The 12,816-nt window shown below is 40.5% G+C and overlaps 2 protein-coding genes across 2 annotated transcripts in view; one reads left to right on the forward strand and one right to left on the reverse strand.

Annotated features, from left to right (window-relative positions):
* Positions 1-737, reverse strand: part of XKR9 (XK related 9) — a 58,782-nt gene extending 58,045 nt beyond the window's left edge. The window contains exon 1 of the mRNA XM_058444192.1: positions 652-737. The gene's annotated coding sequence lies outside the window, so the exon portion shown is untranslated. The remainder of the gene's footprint in view (positions 1-651) is intronic.
* A 130-nt stretch (positions 738-867) lies between these two features.
* LACTB2 (lactamase beta 2) overlaps positions 868-12,816 on the forward strand; it is a 33,941-nt gene continuing 21,992 nt past the window's right edge. Inside the window, exons 1-2 of the mRNA XM_032759592.2 lie at positions 868-1,069; positions 8,141-8,304. Of these exons, the coding sequence (XP_032615483.1) occupies positions 948-1,069; positions 8,141-8,304 (286 nt within the window). The 5' untranslated portion in view covers positions 868-947. The remainder of the gene's footprint in view (positions 1,070-8,140; positions 8,305-12,816) is intronic.

Consider the following 12,816-nt stretch of genomic DNA (forward strand, 5'->3'; position numbering starts at 1 on the left):
TTTCATTTGTAACAAAAATAGTGTCCACCTCTTAATAATGTTTTGAGCATTAAGGGAGTTAAGTGGGATGTTTGTAGAAAGCACTTAGGAATAGTAGGAAGTACTAAGTAAATACGTCTTACCACTATTTATTATAAAAGATGAACAGGCTGGCCCGGCGCGGTGGCTCACGCCTGTAATCCCAGCACTTCGGGAGACCGAGGCGGGAGGATCACGAGGTCAGGTGATCGAGACCATCCTGGCTAACACAGTGAAACCCCGTCTCTACTAAAAATACAAAAAATCAGCCGGGCGTGGTGGTGGGCGCCTGTAGTCCCAGCTACTCGGGAGGCTGAGGCAGGAGAATGGCGTGAACCCGGGAGGCGGGGCTTGCAGTGAGCCGAGATTGAGCCACTGGACTCCAGCCTGGGCCACAGAGCGAGACTCCGTCTTAAAAAAAAAAAAAAAAGAGATGAACAGGCTACTACTACTATACACACACACACACACACACACACACACACAGCCACTGCCTAAAAATCTGGCAATCCTTCCTGGGATTTATTACTGAATAACGAACGGTTACCAAACCTGTCTCCCCAATCACAAGACTCTTCCAGATTAAAATGTCTCTCGCCCACTTGGATCCACTCGCCTGTCTAGGACACAAACCCGTGAGGCACCAGCTCCCGTGACAGAGCCAGATTCCGGCTTCGCTTCACGCCACCTCACGCCTCGCGCCAGCCTTCCCACCACTGCCTGCGCGGCCCGCGCGGCGTCACGTGACCTCTGGCTCCGCCCCGGCTCGCCCGCGGTGTCACATGACACCTGTACCAGCCGCTGGCCAATCCCCTCCCTCCTGGCTAGCGCGGCGTCACGTGGACGCTACTCGCTGGCCCCGGCCTTTTGGCTTGTTCCGCGCTGGAGTATCCAGATAGGCCACAAGCCGGCGGGCGGATGAGGCGGGAATGGCTGCTGTACTGCAGCGCGTCGAGCGGCTGTCCAATCGAGTCGTGCGTGTGTTGGGCTGTAACCCGGGTCCCATGACCCTCCAGGGCACCAACACCTACCTAGTGGGGACCGGCCCCAGGTAAACGTCCCTCTCCAACCTCCCCAACGTTCGCAGCCGGCCCCGGAGCCCGGGCTTTGACTGATCGCGGCTGCGCGGGCAGTGGAGAGCGCCGCGCCCTGTTCCTAACTGGGCAGCCCCGCGCCTAGCAGCCCCGCCGGGACTGCGCGCAGACACTCGGATCTCGAAGCTAGCTAAAATACGACCACGCCGGGTGATAGCTCTCTAATTTAGGGAGAAATGAAAAAAAAAAAAAAAAACTTCTGTTTTGAAACCCGATTTACTGTGCTTGATGTTTGAATGCCAGGGTGTGCATGTTTAAACTGTTGAGAAAATTCGGATGTCGAGAGTCCAAGAAAGCGTTTACTTTGTTCACTTGACTTTCACTGGTGTTTTGCCCAGAGTGTAACTAACTTCCTTTCTCAAAAGCGATTAATTATGTTGAGGCGATTTCCTCAACTCAGCAGCAGAGGGCAGGATTCTCTTGGCTTCCAAATTGGTTCTCTGTAGCCTGTGGGATCGTAAGAGGAGCTGACGTAACTAATTTGGGGAAGTTTTTTGTTACAATTGTGTGTGACCTTGTTTGAGTTTAATTTGCAGACACAGTAACACACCTGTATTTCTAAGAAGATACTTTTGCTCTTGTTTAGCTGCATTCTGTTTTAGTGGAATTATGCAGGAATGGGAGATTTGGTTTACTGCATAGTAAGTCTTAGGCATTTAGCAACTTTTGTAGTCTTTACTGGATGAACCCAGATAATGTAGTTTCTCTTGAGCATAGAATTTAATTGTGCAGTCAAGACATAAATAATTTTTAAAATATAATTGATTACTAAAAACGATTTAGTAAGTACAGTTAATTGAGTTTTCCTTGGAAGTGTCTACTGTTTGGCATTTTTCCAGTAAATAAGAATTTTAGAAGCAGCAAACCTGCAAAGTGGGCAGGTAAAAGATTACGTTCAGAGTAAACAAGGCAGGGTCAGGTAGTTAACCAAAGGTTTAGGCTGCCATCAGAATCTAGGAGGATAGAGAATTAAGCAGGAAAAATGCCAGATCTCTAGTGTACAGTCTGTCTTAGCTAGAAGTCCCTCAACCAAGTAAATCCATAGGCGGTCTCTCTTCAGTGTGTCATCTTAAACTAGTCAATACCTCGGACAAAAGATGCATATTATCAGAATGACCCTGGAAAATCTCTTAGAAGAACACCATGTTGGAGATCAGTGTATTGTCTCAGTAAGTTCAGCACAACCTGCCTTTTTTCCAGCGTTGAAACAGATGGCTGATTCTGTCTGAAAACCAGATGAAGAAATTGGCTTGTGTTTAGGGGCTATGTTGTACGAAAAATACATACTGTATCTTTAAACACTAGAATCACACTCAACATAGCAAAGTACTAGTGCTAAGAGAGACTTAAAGACTAACTGAGGGAAAAGCAGATTTATAGTCTCCCATCTTAAATTACTTAACACTGTTGCTGACATAAATTAACGGAGTGGAACGGCCAGTGGAATTACTTGCACTATGTAAATTATTTCTCCATATAGTTGAGCTAGAAATAAGTGTAGATTATGCTACTGTATAAAGTAAAAGGTGTAAAGTAAAAGGTGGCTAGAAATTAATATTAATTTGGCCCCTTGTCAGATGTTCTGAGATTGGTATCCACCTGTTCTGCTTCACAAAACAGTTCTAAGATCACAAGCGGCTTTTGTATCACTAACCCCAATGGTGTTTTTCTGTTCTCATCTTCCTTGAACTTCAGTGCTTTGACACCATTGACCACTCTCTCCTTAATTTGCCAACACGGTATTCTTCAGGTTTCCTATTACCTCTCGAGCTGCTCTTTCTCTTTCACCTTGATAGAGTCACCTTCTTTACCAAATCTTTAATTATTTTATTCAGTATATAATCATCTCTCATGTTCTTCTACTGTATTCTCTACCTAGGGGATCTCATCTACTTATTTGGCTTTGCCATTATTATCTGTTTATTATTAACTACCAAATATATAGCTCAAGTTCAAATTCCAAACTTGATCTTCAGACTCAAGTAGCAAACTTTTAAATTATTTGCATGACTCACTGCTGCCTGGAACTCAGTGTTTTCCATACTGAACTCATAACCTTTCCCAGTAAACTGCCAGGTCCTCCTCCAGTTGTTCATATCTTGGTAAACAAAACCATCAAAGGAAATGCCTAAATACGCTTCCTGACATTTATTTGCTTCCTACTGCATATCCAAGCCATTATGAAGATCTATTCATGTCCCCTGCTATCACTCAGTCCAAGCCAGCACAACTCTTGCTTAGGCTACTGTAATAGCCTCCTAATTGGCTTCTGTACAACTACTTCTGTCTCTCTTCAGTCCAATCTTCCCTATGTAGCCTGAGTGGTATTTTAGGAATTAAAACTGGAAGGCCTTGTGTATTCTGGCCGCCATCAGTCTTATCAGGCTCCTCTCAAACCTCTCCCATTGCAGCCATGCTGGCCTTACAGTGTCTCAGATGAGGTTTGTGATTCCCTGTCTCAGGGCCTTCACGCATGCTTTCCTCTTTCTTCCACTCATTCCTCCCTTTACCCAGCTAATCTCATTCATCCTTTAGAGCACAATTTAAATACCATTTCCTCATGGAAGTCTTCCCTGACCCATCAGACTGTATTAGGGGCACTCCATACTTTTCTGGGTCCTTATCTCAATGATAATGGAATGATTTTTTTGTGCAAGAAGCTTAGTGTCTTTCTACACCTTCATACCCCACTATAACATCAGTTCAGTGAAAGCGTATTCATGGCTATGTCCCCAGCACCTAGCACAGAGCCTTGTACACAGTACAGGTAGAACAGCAAATACTGGCTGAATGAATCAGCATTCTGTACATTTTCTCTTAATTTTCACTATTATGACTCCAGAACTGCTGGATAACTACAGTTTTAGCTGGTCTTCCTTCCTCATCTGATTAGCCCATGGATGCCAAATGACTTTCACTAAAACACTACTAGACCTAACTGTGATGCCTACTACATAGGTACTTAATAAGCATTTGAATCAACAAATGACAGCCAAATTGTCCAGTGTTTTTACTTTCCTCCTCTGCTCAAGAACCTCTAAAAACTGCAATTTTAACCTTTCCTATCAAAATTGTACATACTTTGTGGGCAGACAGTGTGGCTGATAATAGAAAAAGGTAGTCAAGTGGAATAGAATTAAAACTCTGGACTCTGGTTACCTAGATTAGAATCCTGGTGACATTTACTAGCCACATGACTTTGGACAAGACAGTTCTAAGCTTCAGATTCCTGATACAACCCAATGAAGGTTGTATAGTACCTACCTCATTGGATTTTATGAGGACTCCGTGAAATTTAAGTGAAAAAACATATATGAAAAGCACTTGAGTTCTAGCACATGGAAAACATACCATGTTAGCCGTTATTTTTATCACTTCTGCTTTCCTCATAACATCTAGACAACACTGTGCTCGTAGTAGGCGTTCAGAAAATATCTAATGATTTTGTAAGAGTGACAGCAAATAGAGACCAGTTAATAGCTATCTTAATATTGACATGAAATACCTATAACAAGGAATTTGATTCTACTAATTTTCCATCAGTTGAAAATTTTTTTCTCCATTCATGTAGCAAATAGTTATTGTGTGCCTACTATGTGCCAGGCACTTTGCTCTAGTGAGTAAATCGTTCATAGACCTATACAGATTCATCTATACTCTTCTCTTGAGCCCTTCATTAGCATAATTTGCATTTGCAAAATGACCTCCTGAGATAGGGATATTATTGTCTGTGGCCAAGAAGAACAAAGTCAACTAGCCCATGTAGAGATGATACTATCCAATCACCTATTATAACTATTTACAGACATCATGGATAGAGTAACTGTTTGCTAAGGGAGAAACTGATAACATTTTTTTCCATTTCAAAACTGATAACAGTTTTTTCAAATGTATAGCTGAAGTTTTATTTTTGCCACATAATGATTCTAAGCACTTAACCTAAGCAATGCCCTTCTGCTAGAGAGGCAGTGTTTTGAATGGAGAAGTCACTGGACCTTGTATCTGAACATCTAGTGCTTCCCAGCGCTGCCTCTTGCTGGTTATATGACCTGGAGCAAATCACTTAGCCTTTCTGAAGATTAGTTTTCTATAAAATAAATAATTAATAAAGTAATAATACCTCCCTAGAGTTGATATGAGGATCAAAAGAAATAGTAAATATGAAAGCTCCAAATGGTTTAAATTGCTATGTCAGTGTCATACGTTATCAGTGTGACTTTTTTTTTCCCTCAAAGCTTGGTGCAAACTCATGTTTTAGATTTTATAGTATCTAGACACCCCTCCTTTGTTCTGAATAGATTATATTAATTCCAGAACTTTTTTCTGTTTTCTTTCTTTTGAGAGCCCTTCTTTTATCAATTCCAATTTTGTTAAACCAAGACAGGACCATTAAGAGACCTAAAACTGGAGCCCCAGAAACATGTTCTCCAGTACCACAGTCGTATGGTCACTCACACTTTCACCTGCAAACAACCAGCACAGGCATTCTAAAAGATCTGTTTTCTTTGCTACTAGATTTTATCAAATTCATGTATCAACCCTGTTAATTTTGTCATGACTTTTGATCAGTGTGATGTGATCTGGTCTTTAAATTACAGAAATTTATATTCATTTTTAGATTCGGAGATAGTTCAAAACAGAGTTTCTTGGGAGGACGGGAAGGCAAGGATTAAGAAGTAATTTTAAAAGTGGTGGGGCCTTGATGGATTGAAAAAATTTGAGCCTTACCTGAAGCATGGAAAGATTCTTTTTGTGAGGACCAGAAGACCCACAAAAATAGTCCCAGTGACTCTACTTTAGGGGCAGTGAGAATTTGTGGTAAATAACCCCAAATGCATGGAGGCAGCCAAAATCTAGGATGGGTGGGCTAGAGAGCATTATTGGAGGTATCATAGTATTATACTCTTGTGTATTTTTAATTTAGCATAACTAAATATGCACAATGCTAAGTGCAGTACAATGTATTATAGATATAGAAATAAATCCATAAATTCCTTGAACAAAACAGACAAGCTTTCTGCCCTGAAGGGACTCAAACTTGTAGGGTGGTGTTGGGTGTGGAAATAGGCAATAAACAAATAAATATGTAAATACATAATATATTACATGGTAATAATTGCTATGGAAAAAAAGCAAGGTAAGATGGCTAGGAATAGCATCAGAATTCACTCTGACCTGAGTCAAACTCATCTCAAATTTGCTCCCTCCAGGGTTTACCTTCTTGATTAATGGCACACCAATCCTCCTACCTAGAAACCTCAGAATCGACTGTTTCCCTCCTTCCACATCTCATTGTTTAACAAATATCCTGTTGGTTGGTTGATTGTACCTTCTAAATGTTCTTTAAGCCGTCTCTTCCTTACATTTCCACTACCAACAGAACCCTATAATAAATGCCCCCTTGGTCCAGTGTAACCATCTGGTCTCCTGACTCTGGACAGGACAGTTCAACACTGTGTTTCTGAAGGACATCTACTGTGCTACAGAACATAGGGTGCAGACAGAAGCCAATGGGCTATGAGGCCATTGCCCTCCTTCCTGATGAGAGGCCAGTTTGTTTTTGTTGGCTCTGGGTCTCAGGGAGTAGGGTTAGGGAAACAAACCAACCAATAAAAAATAACCATCCAGTTACTCACTGTTTAATTTTAATGCTTTGCAAAATGCTTTCTATGGTATGTTACTTTTATTGTTTTCCAGTCATATGCAGTTCCCCTTCTCACCAACAGTTGAATGTAAGCAGGGTGGTTTTGTCCTGCTTACTGCAAGAAACAAAGTTGTAGCACATATAGGTAATCCATAAACAGTTACTGATCAATTAATGAATAACTCAGACTTTTCATCAAGGCTAATCTGTCAGCCAGCCTGAATTAGTGAGGTGTTACTGTAAAACAGCATGAGTGAAGAAGTTCGTGAATTGGATCTTGAGCTGGGCATGGTGGCTCAACGCCTGTAATCCCAGCACTTTGAGAGGCTGAGGTGGGAGGATCGCTTGACCCCAGGAGTTAAGAGACCAGCCTGGGCAATATGACGAAACACCATCTCTACAAAAAATACAAAAATGAGCCAGGCATGGTGGCAAGTACCTGTAGTCCTAGCCACTCAGGAAGTGGATGTGGGAGAATCGCTTGTGCCAAAGAGGTCAAGGCTGCAATGAGCTGAGATCGCAGCACTGCACTCCAGCCTGGGCCACAGAGCAAGACTCCGTCTCAAAAAAAAAAAAAAAAAAAAAAAAAAAGAACTGGATCTTGAGGAACATGTCACCCCGATGTCTTTAGTAGAGCAAAACTTCATAGAGAAAGGCCACCTCATAAAATCATGAGGAAGGGCAAACAAAATATAAGGAAGATTCAGAACCACAAGCAAAAAATACAGCTAATGGGGTTGTCTAAGTAAAGAAAGAAAATAGCTCAGATGTTTTTCCCGTGCTTCACTAAAGCCTTCATTTTCATGTGTCAGGGTGCTAATGTAAAACTTCAGTGATAAGTTCTATATCTAGTGCCAAAGACTAGTTTCTTTAGGGGTGCCATTGAATCAAAATCTTTCATATCTATAAAACTTTTGAAATATACTGAGATATGAGATCTCAAAGGCAGATGATAAGAGCACATATTCTGGCATCAGAATACCTGGGTCTGAAAGCTATTTCTGCCATTTATCTGTAGAGTAACCTGGGCAAGTTACTTCTAAATATAATGATAAAATATCTACCTTAAACAGTTGTTACGAGGAATGTAATTGTTAAAATATGTAAGGTCCTTGGAATGGTGCCATGTTTAACTGCTATGTAAATGTTCAAGATGACTGCTATTATTCCTTGTTCAGACTTATGTTTAGCTCTAATTTTTTTCAGAAAACTTTCTTAGGGTGAGATTACTGTAGTTAAGCTGAAGTGACGTAGCTAGTTTTTGAGCATGTTAAAAGTAAAATAATTTTTGCAGTTTCTTTAATGTAAAGTATCTGTGTGCAAAAATAATGCTAATGTCAACTCAGCGTTCCAGTTGTGTGATTATCTTCCATTTAATTTTCAGGAGAATCCTCATTGACACTGGAGAACCAGGAATTCCAGAATATATCAACTGTTTAAAGCAGGCTCTAACTGAATTTAACACAGCAATCCAGGAAATTGTAGTGACTCACTGGCACCAAGATCATTCTGGAGGCATAGGAGATATTTGTAAAAGCATCAATAATGGTAAACAGAAAACATTCATTAAGCTCATTGAGGAAAGCCGTGTTTGGAGAATAATTTATTTCAATTACAGAGCTAAGTAGTCTATAAACCATTTACTAAATACCTCGGTTTTAAATGGTACTTTTAGAAATTGATGAGGCTGTTGAATACTGTGCCTAGTTTTAACAAAGGAGGAATGGAAATCCTGATTTCTGTTTCAAATCCTCAATTTTACTTCAGTGTGTGAGTTACTATTCAGACTTAATCATAATTAACAACTGTTGAGCATTTACTCTGTGCCAGGCACTGCACTAAACAATTTATGTGGATACTGTGAGGTAGGTGCTCTTATTGTTCACATCGTAACAGATTATCTCAGGCCTTCTGTAACTTTAAGGCAGTTACTAAGATATGCTGAAATTCAGGCAAGATATCATTGTATTGATAATTCATTGTCCCTGAAACCTATACAGTACTGACATTTTCTATCTCTTTGTTTCCTCATCCCACCATCGTATACCTAGATTCATTCATTCATTCATTAAACAAATATTCCAGTTACTGTTATATGTCAGACAGTGTTCTTGGCACAAGGGGTATAGCAGTGAACAAAACAGACTGTTCTCATGGAGCTTTCATTCCACGAGGTAAATAAATAATAGATCAGGCTGGGTGCAGTGGCTCATGCCTGTAATCCCAGCACTTTGGGAGGTCAAGGTGGGTGGACTGCTTGAGCTCAGGAGTTCAAGACCAGCTTGGGCAACATAGCAAGACCCTGTCTCTACAAAAAAAGTACAAAAATTTCCCAGGTATGGTGGCGTGCACCTGCAGTCCCAGCTACTCGGGAGGCTAAGGTGGGCAGATTGCTTGAGCCAGGGAAGCTGAGGCTGCAGTAAGCCAATATTGTGCCACTGCACTCCAGCCTGGGCACCAGAGTGAAAAAAAAAGAGAAAAAAATAGATCAGATAATCATGGGTGCTATGCAGGAAAATAAAGGTACAAGAAGAGAAAGGTAAGAGAGAGTAAAGTGGAGAAGGGCAAGGGCTGTTATATCCAGAGTGGACAGAGAGAAGGAGCAAGCTCCTGGCAGGAAGGCCTGCAGGCAAACAGCATTGCAAGAGCAAAGATGCTGGAATGAGAGTGTGGTTGGCACATCCAGGGCACAGTAAGGAGGTCAAGAACATTCATGCTCATTGACATTGAGCTAGTATTTTTAAACATTTGTAAAGATCTGCTTTTTTAGGCCTTGTGACTACAATTGGGACATCTCAGCTACCACACCCAACATCACCAGGCTGCCAGTTATAAAAAACTGGCAACTAAGCTTCCTTACCCTCTTAGCTCCTTTCTTCCAATCTAAGGGGACTGTGTACCACAGGAACTTATAATCTCTCAGTCTGACTTTTCCTTCTCTTGTCTTACCTCTTTTAATTTTGTCTTACCTCTTCTTTTAATCTACCTATTAAATCTTGTGAATTAAAGAACTATTTTATGCCAGAGATGGTGGTGTGTGCTTATAATCCCAACCACTCAGAAGACTGAGGCAGGACGATAGTTTGAGCCCAGCGGTTCAAGACCAGCCTGAGCTACAAAGTGAAACCCTGTTTGCAGGGAAAAAAAAGAAAAAAAAAAAAAACTACTCTGTGGTTTCTTAATTAGCTTTGTCACCTCAGCCAACTCTTCAGATTTTTCAGTTTGAAAAATTAAAATGTTTATGGCCCACTTTTTTCCTTCATAAATCAATTTTATTGAGCTTTAATTTACATACATAAAATGTGCCCATTTTAAGTGAACAGTTTAGTGAGTTTTAACCAACATCAATACCTATGTGACCATTCCAGTCAAGATACGGAACACTTCCTCAATTCCAAAAAGAGGTCCCCTCAGGCTGCTTTGCAGTGATTTCCCCCATCCCCAGCCTCCAACAACCACTCAAATAGGATATGTGTTTTCATTTATATTTGCACATAATTTTGAAAACAGATACAAAGTTATAGTATGACATTTATTTTGTAATTTTGATATAATTGTGATTTTTTTAATTGTCTACTAAAGGTCTCATAAGCAGAAATGGAACGCCTCCATTTCTTTACTGAAAGATAAAATTATACACTTATAAACAAAACAAACAAAAAACCTCAATATCTCAATCTTGTTATATAATGTCAATTCCCAGAAAAGCATATCATTGTTTTTCTTCGGCCTCTAAGATACAAAATAATAGAGTTTGGGGTTGGAAGGGGAGGTGGTATTTGTTGTTTCTTTTTATTTCGATGTTTCTATCTCCTTTATCCTCAAACTAGCAAATTTCTTTTTTTTTTTTTTATTATACTTTAGGGTTTTAGGGTACATGTGCACAATGTGCAGGTTTGTTACATATGTATCCATGTGCCATGTTGATTTCCTGCACCCATTAACTCGTCATTTAGCATTAGGTGTATCTCCTAATGCTGTCCCTCCCCCCTCCCCCCACCCCACAACAGTCCCCGGAGTGTGATGTTCCCCTTCCTGTGTCCATGAGTTCTCATTGTTCAATTCCCACCTATGAGTGAGAACATGCGGTGTTTGGTTTTTTGTCCTTGCGATAGTTTACTGAGAATGATGTTTTCCAGTTTCATCCATGTCCCTACAAAGGACACGAACTCATCATTTTTTATGGCTGCATAGTATTCCATGGTGTATATGTGCCACATTTTCTTAATCCAGTCTATCGTTGTTGGACATTTGGGTTGGTTCCAAGTCTTTGCTATTGTGAATAGTGCCGCAATAAACATAACGTGTGCATGTGTCTTTATAGCAGCATGATTTATAGTCCTTTGGGTATATACCCAGTAATGGGATGGCTGGGTCAAATGGTATTTCTAGTTCTAGATCCCTGAGGAATCGCCACACTGACTTCCACAATGGTTGAACTAGTTTACAGTCCCACCAACAGTGTAAAAGTGTTCCTATTTCTCCACATCCTCTCCAGCACCTATTGTTTCCTGCCTTTTTAATGATGGCCATTCTAACTGGTGTGAGATGGTATCTCACTGTGGTTTTGATTTGCATTTCTCTGATGGCCAGTGATGATGAGCATTTCTTCATGTGTTTTCTGGCTGCATAAATGTCTTCTTTTGAGAAGTGTCTGTTCGTGTCCTCTGCCCACTTTTTGATGGGGTTGTTTGTTTTTTTCTTGTAAATTTGTTTGAGTTCATTGTAGATTCTGGATATTAGCCCTTTGTCAGATGAGTAGGTTGCAAAAATTTTCTCCCATTCTGTAGGTTGCCTGTTCACTCTGATGGTAGTTTCTTTTGCTGTGCAGAAGCTCTTTAGTTTAATGAGATCCCATTTGTCGATTTTGGCTTTTGTTGCCATTGCTTTTGGTGTTTTAGACATGAAGTCCTTGCCCACGCCTATGTCCTGAATGGTATTGCCTAGGTTTTCTTGTAGGATTTTAATGGTTTTAGGTCTAACATATAAGTCTTTAATCCATCTTGAATTAATTTTTGTATAAGGTGTAAGGAAGGGATCCAGTTTCAGCTTTCTACATATGGCTAGCCAGTTTTCCCAGAAGCATTTATTAAATAGGGATGGGCAAAAACTGGAAGCATTCCCTCTGAAAACTGGCACAAGACAGGGATGCCCTCTCTCACCGCTCCTATTCAACATAGTGCTGGAAGTTCTGGCCAGAGCAATCAGGCAGGAGAAGGAAATAAAGGGTATTCAATTAGGAAAAGAGGAAGTCAAATTGTCCCTGTTTGCAGATGACATGATTGTATATCTAGAAAACCCCATTGTCTCAGCCCAAAATCTCCTTAAGCTGATTAGCAACTTCAGCAAAGTCTCAGGATACAAAATCAATGTACAAAAATCACAAGCATTCTTGTACACCAATAACAGACAAACAGAGAGCCAAATCATGAGTGAACTCCCATTCACAATTGCTTCAAAGAGAATCAAATACCTAGGAATCCAACTTACAAGGGATGTGAAGGACCTCTTCAAGGAGAACTACAAACCATTGCTCAATGAAATAAAAGAGGATACAAACAAATGGAAGAACATTCCATGCTCATGGGTTGGAAGAATCAATATCGTGAAAATGGCCATACTGCCCAAGGTAATTTATAGATTCAATGCCATCTCCATCAAGCTACCAATGACTTTCTTCACAGAATTGGAAAAAACTACTTTAAAGTTCATATGGAACCAAAAAAGAGCCCGCATCGCCAAGTCAATCCTAAGCCAAAAGAACAAAGCTGGAGGCATCACGCTACCTGATTTTAAACTATACTACAAGGCTACAGTAACCAAAACAGCATGGTACTGGTACCACAACAGAGACATAGATCAATGGAACAGAATAGAGCCCTCAGAAATGATGCCGCATAGCTACAACTATCTGATCTTTGACAAACCTGACAAAAACAAGAAATGGGGAAACTAGCAAATTTCTATGCCTTGTCCATTTTTCTTTGAAATATCTCTTTCTCCCTTCATATTTCCAGTGCTACAATCTTAACCCTAATATTCATTACCTTCCAGCTGGGA

This window comes from Hylobates moloch, unplaced genomic scaffold (assembly GCF_009828535.3).
Source record: "Hylobates moloch isolate HMO894 unplaced genomic scaffold, HMol_V3 SCAFFOLD_9, whole genome shotgun sequence".
In the NCBI taxonomy this organism is placed as follows: domain Eukaryota; kingdom Metazoa; phylum Chordata; class Mammalia; order Primates; family Hylobatidae; genus Hylobates; species Hylobates moloch.